The sequence below is a fragment of the Patagioenas fasciata genome, chromosome 1 (assembly GCF_037038585.1).
Source record: "Patagioenas fasciata isolate bPatFas1 chromosome 1, bPatFas1.hap1, whole genome shotgun sequence".
In the NCBI taxonomy this organism is placed as follows: domain Eukaryota; kingdom Metazoa; phylum Chordata; class Aves; order Columbiformes; family Columbidae; genus Patagioenas; species Patagioenas fasciata.
In genome coordinates, this window is record NC_092520.1 from 13061193 (window position 1) to 13078031 (window position 16839).

Here is a 16839-nt window from a genome sequence, read left to right on the forward strand (position 1 = left end):
CTGCAGTCATCTACCAGAGACCATGTCAGAGAGAGGACACCAGGGGCTCTTAAACTTTGCCATAAACCAATGTGGTCCTTCTTGTCTTCCCTTAGGTCCACAGTGACTAACCAGAAGGAAAAAACAAACCAAACCTCCTCTTCTTTTCCTTTCTTCATCTGTCTCTCCTCTCCCACAGCTTTGGCTGCTGGATTTCAGCAGATATGAATCAGACGGTGACTGCTGTGTTCCTTTTGTTCTGTAAATGATTAAAACAGAACATTTCACACTTGCTTTGTGGCCCAGCAGAGGAATGCTGCATTGTCTCCTTGGCAAGTCCTGAGGTGGAACTTCTGGCCATGGAGAAAGTGAGGTCAGGGAGAGAGAAACTCTCCCAACAGGGGAACATGTGCAGACTGCTTTGCTGTTTCTCCCCTGTGCTTGCATGTCTTCTCCCTGTCTTCCATTCCCTCATCCCTCCCCTCTTTTCCATCTCCCTCTGATTCCACTGGCTTTTCTGCTTGCTGCTTTAAGGTGATTTAGCTGAGTATAAGAAAAAAAAAAAAGACCAATTGAAAAATGCAAATTGAAAGCCCCCCAGCCCACAAAGCCTTGAGTAGAATAATGAGAATGTGATGAAATGGAAAAATAAAGTGGGAGTGGGAGGTATGAACTCCACCTTGCCAAAATCAAGATGAAAATGCTTGTGTAGGAGATGCAATATCTCAGTGGAAGCCCCTGGAACCTGTGCCTCACATTTCCTCATAGCCGACCAGAGGAGGGATTTGCTGGCTGTGCTATTTATACCTGCACCCTGTGTATGTTCAGTCTGCTGGAGGAGGCTTCCCATGATGGAGGCTTGCAGGAAACACTGCTTTTGTGATACTGTCTGCCAGGGGAATAAATACGCCCAGGAATGAAATCCCATTGGAGAAATAAAAAGGGAAAGAAAGAAAAAGCCCTGGTCCCTGCCCTGTTTGTTCCCACCGCTTCATAGCCATCCAGCTGTTTCTCCTTTTTCGTTGTCCTGACCTCATCTCGTACTGGAGCGAATCCAGAGAGCGAGTGCTCTGCTTAGCTGTCTTCTGCCAGAAACCAAACAGGTCAAGTTATTAGAGAAAAATGAAAGCTCTTTGGCAGAACTGGAAAAACAGATGTGTGGAGATATTTCTGCTGCCTCTAAATACAATGCTGCCTGTTAAGTGTGTATCAGAGGGGACCTGATAAATATGCATAGTTGTCACTGTGGAAATCTTAACAGTGGCTACTAATTTAGCAAGACGAGTTTCTTTGGGGCTCCCTGAGATGCTGAGCTCACTGCCTGGTAGCAAGATTGCTTAAAAACCTTCTGCAGATGTGGTTTAGAAAATGCTGGTCCAGCACTGCAAGATCTGTCTCTGCTCAGTAGTTAGAGGTGCTTAAGGGATGCTGAGGATGGATAAAAGGGTCTCTGTGGGGCAGGTGAAGCCTGTGAGTGTCAAAAAGAGGTAGGGTTTTCTCCACCTGAGGAAATGATAAGGGCATCTTTCATGTCAAAGGCTTTCTGGCTTTTATTTACTAAACTTCCTTGGGTGAAGCTTTCTACACAGCATACTCTGATTTCTTGATTCAGCTGTTGCTGTGGTCTCAGCACCACACAGCAGTTGTTTGTGCCGTCCCCAGTGATGGTGGGCTCTGGTGTCACAGGCAGTGGCATTAACGGGGCTGTGACCCTCCAGTTGCCCATCAGCTGTCATCAAAAGCAGCAGCGACAGCAAGAACTGAAGCTGTGTGCAGGCATTTGGGGCTGCCACAGTGTCAGGTGGAGCGAGACGATTTGTTTGGTTGCAGTGTTAGGAAGCTGTGGGATTACACGCATGGGTGGGTGCAAATGCAATGAGCATCAAAACGTGGGTGTGCTTGCAGGTTGGGAAGGGCACATCCCTTCCACAGGGCCTCGATGATCCAGCCCTGGATCTGGTGGTAGCAACAGCTACCAGCCACCGGGGATTCGGGATGGAGCAGGGATGCTGATTGATCATAGAATCACAGAGTAGTTTGGGTTGGAAGGAACCTTGAGAGCACATCTAGTTCAATCCCCTGCAAAGAGCAGGGACATCTTCACCCAGATCAGGTTGCTCAGAGCCCTGTCCAGCCTGGACTTGAATGTCTCCAGGGATGGGGCATCTACCACCTCTCTGGGCAACCTGGGTCAGGGTTTCACCACCCTCAGTGTAAAACATGTCTTCCTTGTATCTAGTATAAATCTCCCCTCTTTTAGTTTAAAGCCATCACCCCTCGTCCTGTCACAACAGGCCCTGCTAAAAAGTCTGTCCCCATCTTTCTTACAGGCCCCTTTTAAGTACTGAAAGGCCACAATAAGGTCTCCCCAGAGCCTTCTGTTCTCCAGGCTGAACAACCCCAGCTCTCTCAGCCTGTCCTCCCAGCAGAGCTGTTCCAGCCTCTGATCATTTCTGTGGCTCCTCTGGCCCCTCTCCAACAGGTCCATGCACTGAGGGCTCCGGAGCTGGACACAGGACTCCAGGTGGGGTCTCACCAGAGAGGAGCAGAGGGACAGCTAATGGCCGAGCCAGGGAGGCACCTGGAAATCCTTCTCCCTTCCCATGTAGCTTTCTGGAACTCTTGGGAAATCCATGAGAGGTGTTTATTTTCCATAGTGGGGTATAACAAACATGTGCTTCCAGCCCATGGATGATGTGTGTCTCCTGGATCTGCACTCACCAGGGAGAAGCGGGAGGGGGGCAGTGAAGCGAGATGACATCTTCAGCTCTGCTCTGCTGATCCTACAGCTGGAGTTGTGGTGGCACTTGGCCCTGGCTCAGCAGGTTAGGACCAAAAGGGGTAGAAGGATTAACTTCTTTCCTTCCCCAAATTCATTGGAGGAACAACAATAAATAAACAAACAAAAATATAAAAATAGTGGAGCTATTCCCAAAATGGGAGAACAATATATTTAAAAATATAAATGAATAAATCAGTACATTTAAAAAAAACATATAAAAATAGTGGAGCTGCAAAGGGGAGAAGCTTGAGCGGCAGTTGCCTTGTCCTCCTGGCCAGACACAGCTCCCCAGTGGTTATCAGATGCATCAAAACACAGAGGGATCAGAGAACTCCCCCTCCAACCCACCATCCTTTGTGGTCACTCAGTTTATCAAATTGAAATGGAGCCAAACAGGAAAAAGATTTTGAAAATCACATGGAAAGACACACCAGAAAATTAATAATGTGGGGGAAAAGAGAAACCTCAGTATAAAAAACCAAAACAAAACACCTCTTTTCCTTGGAAATGTAACAGCATGCTTCATGAGCTCCTTGCAATGCTACTGGAAGACAAGACAGTAGATAACTCTTTTTCTGAATCATCACTGATCATCATTCAGCATTAGGTAAAAGTGGAGTATAGACTGTGGGACCAGAATGAGAAATAAAGTAAGCCCTTGGACAGGCTGGATCTGCCTGGCCGAAGACAGTACAGCCAGACTGCACTCCATTCCCCATGACACAGACTGTGAAGCAGAGTGTCTGCTTTGCCCAACCAAATGATAAAGTCGGATCATGACAAAAAATAGAGTTTGAATTGTCATTTTGAACTGGTCTAGGCCAGCAGTTCCCTCATGCAACTTCATCCACAGCTGTGAACAGGCACTTAACAAGCCAAGGGCAAAATTTCACCTTAATTTCCAGCTGAGCAGATCGACAGTTTGCCTGTTTCTACAAGCAAAGCCAACATTTATCTCTGGGGAAGGTAGAAGGGGCAGCTATATAATCTGAAATGCCAAAGGCCAGTTCCTCCAGGGGATGAGGGTGTCTAGCTCTATCTATTGCCATGTTTTTGCAGAGGATTTAGCATTTTGAAACCTTAATTTGGGCCTGACTTGTTCTGAAATACTCAGGGCATCCTCAAGAGGCAGTAGAACTGAATATCCCTCTTTTGTCCAAGTCTGGTACCCAACCACTAGCCTGTGTTTTCTCGCCTGAGGAGGCTAAATTGCGTGCCAAGGATGCGGTGGTTCCCATGCCTGTTCCTGGAACAGCAGAGTATTTGCACATCTCTGCTCTCCTGTTGGAGCCTTTTTAGGTGACCTCAGGGAGGCAGGTAATAGCTGCCTCAGTTTCTAAGCTTCAAAGAGACACTGGCAAGGACAGCACTCAGCTGTCACCTCGCCTTGCACATGGACACAGGGAAGGGCACCTCTGGGAATGCTCAGCTCACATGGGAAATGTAGTTCTGGGGTAACTGCTGCTGTGGGAAAGTGAGTGGACGTGGGAACGAAGGAACTCAATTTCTTCATCAATATTTTGTCCTCCTTTTCCCTTTTCCCATATCCTACAATTTCCCTCTGCCTTGCACCTGAACGAAACCCAAACTCTGAGCAAAGCTCAGGTTTGTGATTTGAAAAAGCAACGCCTCAGATTGCTGGGATTCACAGTGTGCTCCCAGTGCCTGGAGCTGCCCGGAGTTCCTGCTGCACCCATCCATCCCTGTGGCGATGGCCCTGGGCCAGCTCCCATGTTGCTGTGCCCCTTTACAGGGCTGTGGTGGCACTGGGTGCTTTCCTCTTCATCCTGTTGCTGCATTCCTACCTGCTTTTGTCCCCTCGGCATGGTGTTTCGGAGGTAGAAGCCACTGTCAGTCCCTTTGGGGGCTGAAAAGCTTGTCTGCATGTTAAGAGCTGGGAGAAATGAGTACAAATTGAATAGATAATCCTGGCATCACTGGGCAGCTTGCTGGACTGAAGGAGGTTGGAGCAATGAGATGGGGAACCCCAAGCAGCGTGCTGGCAGTGTCAGTCGTCTGAAAAGAGGTGTGCCCTGTGGGCAGTGCTGGGAAAAGGATGCAGAGGGATTGCTGAGCTGAATTTGTGCCCACAGGTCCCCGAGGAAGGGAACGAAGCATGGTGCAAACACCCAAGGAGATCAGTCATGCTGTCCCTGTGCCAGACCCTTGGCAGCAGGGCCAGGGTGGTGTGGGGAGATGAAACCCTAATGAAAACACATCCCATGGAGCTGATGTGCTGAGCTGCAAAGAAACCCCGAGCTGACTAATGTCCTGTCTTCCTGCTACCTCAGTGTTTGTTTCTGGCATCAGCCATAAATCCCTTGACATCAAGCATCTGCGGCTCATGTGAAAATGCATGACAAAGCGGGTGGACAGCAGGGGAAAGGGGCCACATTTAGGAATAGGGAGCTGTGTTTGAGAACAAGGGGCTGCCCCAGCTCCACACTGGCTAGATACAGCTCACGTGTTCCCGAAACAGTTATCGGCTCCTCCAGGTGCAGGGGGTACAGCTGGAGCCCTGGGGGGATGCCTGGGGTTAATGCAGGGGTTTGGGACTCGGGGTACCTCCTATCAACTGTTCTGCGAGGCTTGGGGTGGGACTTGGGGAGCCTGTGTTGGTTTCTAGGATGTGATGTAGGACCCAAGCAACGCCAAGCACGTGGAGGAGAGGCCGCGCTGCCCCACAGGCTCGCCCCTGGGAGCACCCAGCTGGCTTCAGTGGCTCCGTTCGGGGCTGCGATGCTCCAGCAGAGCCCATGGCGCAGCATGGAGCGCTCGGGCTCCCCCCGAGCCTACCGTCCCTGTAGCCTTGGTGGGAATGTCACCGGTGATGTCACGGCGATGTCACCCCTGGATGCTGCCCGGGCGGTGATCAGGAGCCACCTCCCTCCTTCGGGAGGTCAGGGCCCGTGTCCCCCGCCGCGGTGGCGGGTACCCCGCCCCGGGCTCACCTCTCATCTCACCGCTGCACGGTGCAGGCCTGCGGGAGGGGGAACGCTCCAGGCCTGCGCGCCGGGAGGCTGCTGCGGGATGTGCCGGATCGGCACCAGGACCAGGTCCGGCAGCCGGACGAGATCTCAGCGGGACCAGATCCGGCAGCCGGACTGTGCCGCGACGGGCGGCTCCACCCCCGGCCCCGCCCCGGCCACACCTCACGCCCCGCCCCGGTTTCTGCCCCGCCCCGGCTCCTGCCCCGCCCCCCTCGCACCGCCCGCCCCGGCCCGGCCCGCGGTGCGCGCCCGGGGGTGGCGGGAGCGGCGCGGATGGCCAAGGTGCTGCCGGGGGCGGCGGGGCGCGGAGCCGGAGGTAACGGCGGCAGCGGTGTCCGTGAGCGTGCGGGCGGTGTGGTGTGTCCGTATGTCACCGCACAAGTGCGTGTCCGTGCATACGTGTGTGTGTACACGTGTGTCTGTGTGCGCCCGTGTGCGTGGGAGTGCGTGTGTCTTTGTCCGCGTGTGTGCCGGGGAGTGTCCCGGGGGATATACCGGTGTGTGCGGGAGGGCCTGGGCCGGCTGTCCCTTCTCATACCCACCCGTGTGTGGAGCGGGCGCTGCGTGGGGTGCCGGGCCGAGCTTGCAGCTCCTCCGGGACCTGTCCCGTCACTCCCCCGGGACTTGCCCCGCCGCTGTCCCAGGAGCCGACCCGCAGGTCCCCCGGAGCTGTGCCGCGCTGGTCCCGAGGACCGGCCCCGCTGCCCCCGGGGAGGATGGGGAAGGCCTGGGCAACCCTCAGCAGACTCAGTACACCCGGCTGCCCTCGGGCTGCGTGGAAACCCCACCCGGTGTGGGAGCGGGGGCGAGTTTATCCTTCCCCCGCCGCACCGTTAGGGCCGAGCAGCCCAGCTCAGCCGGGCCGGCCGCGGGTTACTCCATGTTTCTCTGCGCCCTGAACCCTCCCCAAGTTCTTCTGCGAATTTTCTCCGCTCCGGAAAGGCAAAACCCACCGGGTGTGCGAGCCCCGGAGCAACCACTGGTCGTATCGGGATGTTTGCGGTGTGTTTTGAAGGAGGAATGTGCCGGGCGTTGAAAGGGGAGCAGCTTTCAGCTTCCCTGGGCAGAGCGAAGCGAGCGGCCGGGACGGCCGGGGGAATATTTCCCGCTGGAGCCGGAGCGGCCGCTGGTGTTTCCGCAGCCGCGATCGCAGCGTCCCTGTGGGTCCCCGGGCGCCAGGCGGTCACCGCTCGTCCCAGCCCTGTGGGGCGGAGGGGCCCCGGGGAGCACCCCCGGGGGTGACGACAGGTCCCATCCCGCTGCTCCGCCGGGTCGGGACGAGCGTGGCCGCGTCCCGCTGCGGGAGCGTGGGGAGGGCAGGGCGGGGGTGCAGGAAGGGCCTCCCACGCCTGGAGAGCGGTTCCTCACGTTGTTGTTGTAGGGGGATGGTGAGAGGGAACTTTTATATTTAACCTTCCAGCCCCCGCAGGGAGAACAAAGCTAAACTCCTGTTTTGTTTTTGCCTTTTTTTTTTTTAAAGCATTGAAAGAGGAGGAAAAAAACTCCACGTGAATTTAACCGAAATCCTCCTGCCAGGTTTTGTGATTCATAATTTTAAACACAGGAAGGTCGCTGCTTGGTCCCTTTCCTCTTTCGATGGAAAGAGTTCGGTTTTTTTCTCTTTCCTGGTGCTGTGTGAACGTCCCAGGAGCGCTGAGCAGCTGCCTGTGGAGCGGTGCCGGGCTGGAGACCGACATCTGTCTGCTGAGGCATCTGCAGGGCCCTTATCGGGCATCCCCCGGGCTGAGGTTTTGTCTTTTTTTAATACAAAAATAAGCCTAAAAAGCTTTCTGAGAGAGGGGTGGACTTGAAGATGAGTCGTCCCCAGTTTTTTTTTTATTGCTCATGGCTACCTGGCAGCACTGTTCTTGCTTACAGGTATGCATGGAGGTATATATTTATGTATATACTTACATATACATAGAGTTCTATATAAAAATATATGTAGAGATATGTTTTAAAATATTTATATATGTGTAGAGATTTAAAAAATATAGGTATATATGACTACATATATAATATATCTATATAAATACAAAGTATAATATATATATATTTATATAGATATATATTCTAAATATATTTATGTATGTAGTCGTTGCTAGTGGCTAGAAAAGCTCTTAAAAGGGTCCTATAAATATTTTATCAATAAATGCCCGAGGGGTGAGGGCAGGGAATATGGGGTGGGTGAGAGCCTGTGATAAAAGCCCCTGGGGCTGAGCCGCATCTCCCAGCTGCCGCGTGGCCGCACACTGAGTGCGTACCCTGACCCCACGTGGAGGGGCCACATCCTGCTTCTCCCAAGTCCTGTTGCCCACAGGACCGGGGGTTGCTCTCACTTTACATTTCTGTGCACCTGTGACACTGTGGACAAGCATAGGGGCCGTTCTTGAGGTCCTGACCCCGTACAATGGTCTGGACCAGACCCTCTGCACATCAGGATCCTGGGTAGAGGGACTGATGCACGGAGACAGCTCCAGTGCTCTTCCTAAGAGCTCCTCTGTGATAAAACACGATCGCAGAGCTAAAGGCATTGTACATCCTCAGCAAAGAGACACCGAAGGGGCTTTGTAGGATCCCAGCAGCAGCGCCGGGAGGGATGTGTACCGGGCTGCCCCAGGCTCAGGCTCAGCCGGACTCTTGGAATGCACGTAGAGGTTTCAGTATGATGTGGAAATGTTACTTCTGACCATTGCAGCTTTCCTTCAGGAAACAAAAGCCTGATGGTCTCCAGTGCCTTTTTTTTCTTTTAACATTGATAAGCATATAAGTGGCTTTAGAGGCCAGATCTGGTATAAATGTTATTTGGTGCTAAGGTGGGAGTACGTGCCTTGCACAGCCTCCTTGTCCTGGAAACCATTAGGAGGACGGCTGCATACTTGGGTTTTCGCACAGAGACTATCTGCTAGTGTAACAGTCCCTGTGGAAACTTTAGTGGTCGGGAATATTTTTGCGGATTTGGGAAAAATCCCAGGAGGATTTTTGGTTTCGTACAGCAATTGCTTTTTGGCAGCTTTGGGATAGATGTAATCTGGTTCCCATTTGTGTCCTGAATTTTTAAATGGAACAGCCTGCCTTTGGTTCAGGGCAGAAGTAGAAATAGATGGAAGTAGATAGAAAATAGTAGTAATAACAACAAGAACAACGTCACTTCTATAAATAATTTGTTAGGGCAACGTTTCTGTTGAAATGTTTCATTTATGAAGTGTATCTGTTCTTTTTTGGTCCTTTAAGTGACTTCTTCAGTAGGTAGGATGCTGCTGTGGGTGTAAATCTCCTGGAGAGAGTCCAGTGCAGGGCAACAAAGATGATGAAAGGAGCGGAGCATCTCCCTTATGAGGAAAGGCTGAGGGAGCTGGGGCTCTTTAACTTGGAGAAGAGGAGACTGAGGGGTGACCTCATTAATGTTTACAGATATATAAAGGGTGAGTGTCACGAGGATGGAGCCAGGCTCTTCTCGATGACAACCAATTGTAGGACAAGGGGTAATGGGTTCAAACTGGAACACAAGAGGTTCCACTTACATTGGAGAAGAAACTTCTCAGTGAGGGTGACAGACACTGGAACAGGCTGCCCAGGGGGGTTGTGGAGTCTCCTACTCTGGAGACATTCAGAACTCACCTGGACACCTTCCTGTGTAACCTCATCTGGGTGTTCCTGCTCCGGTGGGGGGATTGGACTGAATAAGCTTTTGAGGTCCCTTCTAATCCCTGACATTCTGTGATTCTGTGAAATCTGGAGTAAATCTGTACAAGCTGGTGAAACCACCCTGAGTTTGGATAAGCACGGGTGAAAGCCGAGTTTTTCCTCTCAGTAAGGTGTATCCTGTGTGCAGCAGCAGGTCCTGCAGCATTTGCTGGTGTGTGTGCTTGTCCCTTCCTCTCAGTGGCCTCGACACAGCCCTGGTGCGTGGCTGTGACTTTCCCCACGTGTGTCTGACTCGTGTCTTGAAGTTGTAACAGGTCTGTACTGAGCGAGCCAGGTGATGGCAGCTGGCACCTGTCGAGGCAGCGCCTTTTGAGGAGCGGGGTGATCTGCAGGGGGATGCCACATCTCAGGAAAACAGCCCGGGATTAAGTAGTTGAACAAGATTTGGGATTATCTGCTCTGACCATATTGGGTTGGCACAAGTATAAGCGTGCTTTAGACAACAGTAATGCCAGTGATCAAGGCTCAGGCTGGAAAAATAATGAAATCATTTTATTTATTTAATTTAATGAAGAATTTTATAAATTAAAATGCTTTTGGTGAAAGTCAGTCTCCGTTCAAGACCTGACCCACCTGAAGTCATTAAGAGACTGTCACTCCTTCGCCCTCCCTCCTCAATGTGTATGTTGGGCGCAGACATTTCCATGACGTCCCTGCTGGGCAGTGGGACAGAACCCATGTCCTCTGAGGTGCCTGGAGGGCAGGAGGCACCTGGTCTTGCCCCAGGGACCTGGTCTGGGCTCCCGCATCATGCAGAGGTGGGGAGGCGTTTCTCGAGGGAACTCCCCCCAGGACGGCTCCCTGGGGTGGACAGGGGGTCCCTGCCAGCGAGATAGCCCATCGTCTGGGACGTGTCCCCATCGCTGTGGTGAGCATTGTTTTTGGGCCGTTTCTGAGTCGTTTGGAGGTGCTCGCTCCACACCGTGAGCCGTTACCATGATTTTGCCTGTTCTAAGTCTGAGCTCAGCCATCTGGGAGCAGGGACTAAAGGCAATTATCTTGTTAGCACTTCTGTGTATAATGCCTTTATTAAATGTCTGCATTTTAAATGTGGCTGAATATAAATTGCGTGTAATGATTTAATAACGGAAGGCTCATAATTTTAATATATATTCGGGTGGGAAGGTGGTTTAGTTTCTTTTTCCTTTAGACCTGACACTTAAGATAAGAATAATGCAAAGCCTCTGCTGATTGTAGGGTTATCAGGAGCAGTTCTTCACACAGATCAAATGAAGCACTGTGGATCCTTAGTCTATGGCTTGTTGTCTGTGTTTAAAAAAAAAAAGCTCTAGAAATCTGAATATCCATACGATAGAGTTCAATGCCTGCATTTTCGGTTTGAGAGTACTGTACAGTCTTTGTACTATTTTTGTTCTGTCCTTATCCCAAGCTCCTTTGTATGCTGCAAGTTTGTGGGAATGACTCAGGGAGAAAGCTATTTAACCTAAAGGACACCACTGGCAAAAAAATAGATGAATAAAGAGCGATGTCAGTGACTGCGAGTGGGAACCGGGAAGAATATTTGTGTGTGTCTGAGGAAGAGGATCCTGAAACCTCCTCCAAATGGGGCGAAAAGAATTTCTTCTTCAGATACTGTTTATTCAGTTCAAGAAGGGAGTTTTATATGATTGCTTAAAGTAACGAGAAACTAGACTGAATGATCCACAGTCCTAGGTCCTGTTTCACTTCTGGTTAATTAATGGAAGGGTTTAAATATCCAGGCGACACAGATCATGCCAGTGCTTTTCTGTAATGTGAGCATTTTTAAAAGCAGTAAGTACAGCAAAGTTAATCATAGCTTAAACTCCTGCTTTGTGTGTGTCTGTATGTTGTAGCTGGATGATTTATGATTGTCTTTTTCCCCTGAGTGGAAAAAATTTCCTTCTGTAAGAATTTGCGTAATTAATTTTTATCTTGGAGGTTTTTTTATGTCTTGGAAATCAGAATTTACAGCTTAGTGAAAATGTCTGCAGACCCTTCACTGTGCTGACAAGCATCACGGCTGCAGCAGAAGCCTCATCTCACTTGCAGGCTCCATGTCAGCCTTTGTATTTCACTCTTTTATAGAGAGTTTCTTCCCTCACTTACAGCTCTGAATAATACTTACCCTTTTATCTCAGAGCAGCAATGCTGACATGAGTCGTCACCGTGCCACTGGCACTTTGATCCAAGTGGAAATTTCAATTATTCATTCAGTTCTTTGAATAAATTTAGGCTGTGTGCATGTTGTAGGCTCAGGGTTATAGCTGCGGAGACAAATTTCTTGCTTATAATATACAGAAACGTTAAAAATGCAGATATTTGTGGAAAGCCTAGTGCAGCCACCTAAGAAATATGCATCCTTTCCTCCATTGGGTTGATGCTTAGGTAACTGGAGCACCTGGAGCTGCGATGAAAATACTCTGCCTGCATCCACTGGGGGTGAGCCTGGGACAGGGAGGAAGAAACAGCGCATTATTCTAATATTATAAAACCTGCAACCCTCTGAGATGAAAGAGCTGTGACGGGCACTGTTTGCCCCCACATGCCCGCGCACCTGATTTCCATTGGGGTGGCGCGGGCATCTGTGGGGGATCTCCCGGGCAGGCAGGCTTGGCTTCGCTCTTCCCTGTATCCATCTGATCTCGTGCCAGGTTTGGGAGCTGCTTGCAAGACACCTTCGCTTTGCTTCACTCATAGCTTTTGTGCTCATCCGCTTAATGTTTTTGCTGAGGGGGAGCGTATATGAAAATAAGCGTGTGAGGCAGAAGTTTCACAGAAAGCGTTGATCCTTGTAGGCAGTTGAATTTGGATGTGTTGGCACAATTCCTTGGGTGAGATGGGATTTGGCTGCCTCCATCACCTCTTCTCATTAGTCTTGCTAGTGCTTTCTTGGACGAGACACTTTTTGGAGAGTGAAATGATGGTACCCGAGCGGGGAGACTCTAGGAGCTCTTATTGAGCAAAGGAATAGCACAACATGGATCCAGAGCTAATACTGGGATGAGGATTTATTTCCCCGGAGCTGGGGCTCAATCTGGTGAACCATGCCAGCCACAGGGATGAGGCTTCTCCCAGCTCAGATGTGGTAGATCCCCGGCTTTCATGTGGGAAAAGGAGAGGTACTGCTCACTCACATCTGGTGTGTGTTATGTGGGCTGGATTTGTGTCCTGCAAGATGTTGCTTTGCTCCCATGAAAATAATATTAGTGATGCTTGTTCAGTTCTCACAGGGCTCAGGAGCCCTGGCAGCAGATTTGGGGTTCCCAAGCAGAATTACAGGGTGTAAGAGTGAGTCAGCCACCCCAGAAGAGATCTAGAAAACCTGCACATCAGTGGGGGAGCTGCTGGTGGGAAACAATCACCAACATGTGTCTGAGCCCCTGCTCTCCCTTGGAGCTGGGACTGCGGAGAAGTCCCAGCACTGCCGGAGAAGAGCTGCCAGCGGTGCCAAGAGCTTCCTTTGCGGTGCTGTTGGAAGCGGCGTCTCCTTTTTGTAGGTAAAACAAGAAAAGAGACACATGAGTTAATTTTTTCTGAGCCAAAGGAGACTCAGATCTGCCTCCCAGCCTTGGGAGAGTGGCACAGCGTTGTGGCTGGGGTACAGCAATCCCTACTCTTGAAACTGGGCTGGTGTTTAGGAGAGAGAGGAAGCTTTGCGGGCCAGCACGCACCTGGAGGGGTGACCAGCCTCGATGGGGTGTCCTTGCAACCCTTTGAAGGGACTGATGGATCTACCCCGAAGGATTCATGGCACAGCCTTCAGACAGTCCCTGGGACACTGGAACGCTTCACCTCTCATTTTTTCCCTTCAATAATTATTTTCCTTTCTTGTTGCCCTTTATGCGGTGACATGTCAGAGAAAGTGTTTTAAATGTGGAATAAGGTATTTATACTCCTTTCTGGCTTGGCTATGAGACAGAAGGACAGATGTGGGCTTGGAAACGATGTCATTTTTGTTCCGTCATTTTTGGACTTTCCTTACAAACCGCAGCAGAGTTTATAGGAAAGTGTAAAGCTGCCTCACTTACTTTTTAATTTTGGATGGTTGCTTTGGATGGTTTTTGAAACGCCTTGGTCTCTTTCGAGCTGCTCGGTCAGTAGGGTACAAACGGGGAGAGGATTTTTTGGAGGACGACCATGTTTTTGTTTGGCTGGGTGGCTTTGGGGTGGCAGAGGAGGAGCCATCGTGCCGGCAGCTGTGGAGCGGTACCTGGGCAGGCAGCGGTGTGCGATGCCAAAACTCATCACCCAGGTGTTGCCTCTAAATAGCAGCAAGCTGTCTTTGCATGACGGGCTTTTTTTGGTGTTTCACTGAAGGTGAGAGTAGTAGTGCAGTTTGGCTGTAAGGAAACCATCCTCTCCAAGTATTTATTTTTTTGAGGAAATCTGCTTGTTGAGAGTGCTGTTATTCCTCTAAAAATGTGGCTTTCCTGAAATGTCACAGCAATGAGCTTCCTATGAGGTTTTGCTTTAGATCCTTTTCAAAACCAGACTGAAGCCACATCAGAAACATGAAATATTTAAGTGTTGCTCCTCTGTCTCTGGGTCCTTGCTGACTGTCTGGTGTTAATCTTAGCAGATGATTTGTTGGAATAGTTCTGAATCTTCAAATGAACTCTGCTGCTGTGTGGTAACCCTCCAGGATAGTATGTCTTCTTCTGTATAGCATAATGCATGTTTATCTTGGAAAAAAAAAAAAAAAAAAAGATGTCAAGGAGGAAAAACCAACTGAATTGGTGTCGGGCAATCACTTCGATGTGTGAGAGTTGGTATAGATGCAGCAATCAAGGACTGGAGCAGCTGTCTAATTCAGCAAGGACTGAACCAGGCCAGAAATATGGTCATGTCTTATAGGGTTGGCTATAAGAGACACCAGATGTATGGCACATGAAGAGGTGATGTCTATGGCCCAGGGTGTATCCTGGCTTGCTGGGGCCAAGGGGGCTGGACTGGCTTTGGGAGGGGGAGAGAAGGGGACGCAGCACAGCTGACAGCTGCCTATGAGCACCTGCAGAGGTGATGGGGTTGGCTCTTTGCAGCGACAGTGACAAAACACAGGGCAGCAGTCATGGCTTGTGGCTTGGGCTGGATGTGGGTAGAAAGCCCTTCCTCAGGGACACATCCTAGGAGGGGTGGTGGTCTCCATCCTAGACTGCCCTCAACCGGCTGCTTACCCATGGCCCCTGGGCACTGCTGCTCTGGCACCAGGATTCAGTTATAAGGATGGCAGTTGCTTGATTGGTGAGCATCATAAAACAATGGGGAGGTTTGGGGAAGGCGTAAGTCCCTGAGCATCAAATGGGCAACTTGCGCCCCAGCAGAGATGGGTGTAGCAAACCCTTTCCCTCCGGAAAGAGGAGCTGGAATTTGGGAGGCTCCAATGACGGCAAGAGGGGAAGAAAAAAGGCTCATGCGTTGCTCCAAATAGCTTGAGAAGCTTCACTAAGCTTTCAAGTGGTGTGTTCTTGCCCGTGATCTGGATTGTGGCTGCATGCCGACCACTGATCTTTCTGCAACTGTTATCTGTTTTACACATAAACAGGCTTTCAGTGCCAGTTACAGCTGGCATTTTATTGAAACTTAATTCGAATGTACATAAAACATCATTACATCATTTTCAACATCATAAAGCACCATTACATCATTTTACGATGAGAAAACATGAACATGGGTACAGCAAAGGTTTCTGCCTGGGTCAGAGCTACTTGGTTTTGACTCTGGTATAACAGAGATCAGAAACTGAGCATTTTGGCAGATACTGGCATTTGCCAGTCCTGATTTTAGTACGTTATTGCTTTGCCATGGCCACAGCCCCCAAAGACAAGTGAGAATTTCTGCTCTTATTACAGAAAAAAACTCAAGTCTTTATTCTCCATTTTGCATCTCAGAAAATTTGAAACCACAAGCCGAGGATGCCTACAGACTCAAAACACAGGAGGCAAGGGTACAGTTTTAGTAACTGTTTATTTCTTTTAAATTCTATTTGGTGAGTGCTGAGGCCAAGCCGGTAGTTTTTGGCTGTTCAGGTCGCCTGTAATGCTTAAAATCATTTGACTTCCTTGGATGTATGGATCTTGTTTGTTTTACTCCAATCACTTTTTATTCATAAAACAAGCCCAGGCTTGAAAATCCCTTGTTTCATACAGGATTCCTGATTCCAAGGCAGGACCATGTGTAGAGGGGCAGTGAAGGGTGTCTTTGATGTTATTCTGTACCAGAATAGGGTAATAATGTTGGAAATTAGGGCTCTTGAAATTCCAGACTAGTCTACCATGCTCATTTTCACAAACGTATTAGGCATAGATCTACTCAAGTGAGCAGTCTTTGCCTCTTGCTCTCTAAATATAGAGAACTGCCATACACATTCATGCATAATGTGAATGGTAAAGCGATGAATTCGTTAACATTTTGCAGAATTGCCTATTTCCTCTCCTCTGGGTGTGTAAGAAAACAGTATCTGCGTCTTCATGCCTGTAGAGAGGATGGGCTGGATCCTGTACCCTGCCATGCTCTGCTTCCCTGTTCCTTGCAGGGGCATGGGGTCGGTGGTGACCTGTACGTAAGGAGGAGAGCAAAGCAACCTCCCCATGTGATATATGCCAGTGAGCATGCAGCTGAGTGCAAACCAAGCACTCAGGATTAGTAAGTCCGGGTCACAGAATCACAGAATGTTAGGGATTGGAAGGTCATTCATGGCTGATAGTTCTTCCTGCAGAGCAGGTGCTGTGCATCCCTGTTCTCCTGGGCTTTCTGCCCCACCAGGATGGACATCCTGCCAGTGCCACTGTGAGCCCTCCACATCCCACCTGAGCATGTCCCTTGGCAGTGGCCAGTGCTGGAGATCACTGGCCACCTTTTAGTCTAAAATGACTGCTAGTGGGTGGTGTAAATGGACAGTGATTCTGCTGTGTCCTCATTGCACCAGGGAACTCAGGAGTGGGAGATACTCACCTCTGAGGTTTGGACCTCAAAGAGCCTTCTCTTCACAAAAATAAGGTAGTGCACACAAAAATAAATAGGAAGTGGAAAATCGTAGAACAGCCCAGATTGGAAGTGACCTCAAAAGATCATGTGGTCCAGTCTTTTGTGGGAGAGGGAGCCTAGATGAGATTATCCAGCGCCTTTTCCAATCACATCTGGAAAACTTCCCATGATAGGTACTCCACCATGTCACTGAGGAGGTTGTTCCAGTGAATTATTGTTCTCACTGTAAAAACGTATTTTCATGTCAAGATAAAACCACTCCTGCTGCAACTTGTACCCATTGCCCCTTGTGTTCTCCATGTAGGTCCTTGTGATGAGAGAGCCTCTGTCCTCTTGGTAACCAGCCTTTAAGTACTGGAACACTGCGATGAGATCCCTCCCCAAGGCATCTCTTTTCCAGGGGGATAGAAGACC

At 49.8% G+C, this 16839-nt stretch overlaps 1 protein-coding gene across 4 annotated transcripts in view; it reads left to right on the plus strand.

Annotated features, from left to right (window-relative positions):
* The window catches only part of AMOTL1 (angiomotin like 1), an 87717-nt gene that overhangs the window by 24151 nt on the left and 46727 nt on the right, over nucleotides 1-16839 (plus strand). The window contains exon 1 of one of the 4 annotated variants that reach the window (XM_065832391.2): nucleotides 5983-6067. The exons of 2 other annotated variants lie outside the window; for them this stretch is intronic. In XM_065832391.2, the coding sequence (XP_065688463.2) occupies nucleotides 6025-6067 (43 nt within the window). In that variant the 5' untranslated portion in view covers nucleotides 5983-6024. Of the gene's footprint in view, nucleotides 1-5982; nucleotides 6068-15314; nucleotides 15386-16839 lie in introns of those variants that run through there. One more of the 4 variants, XM_071803509.1, reaches the window with a different exon arrangement.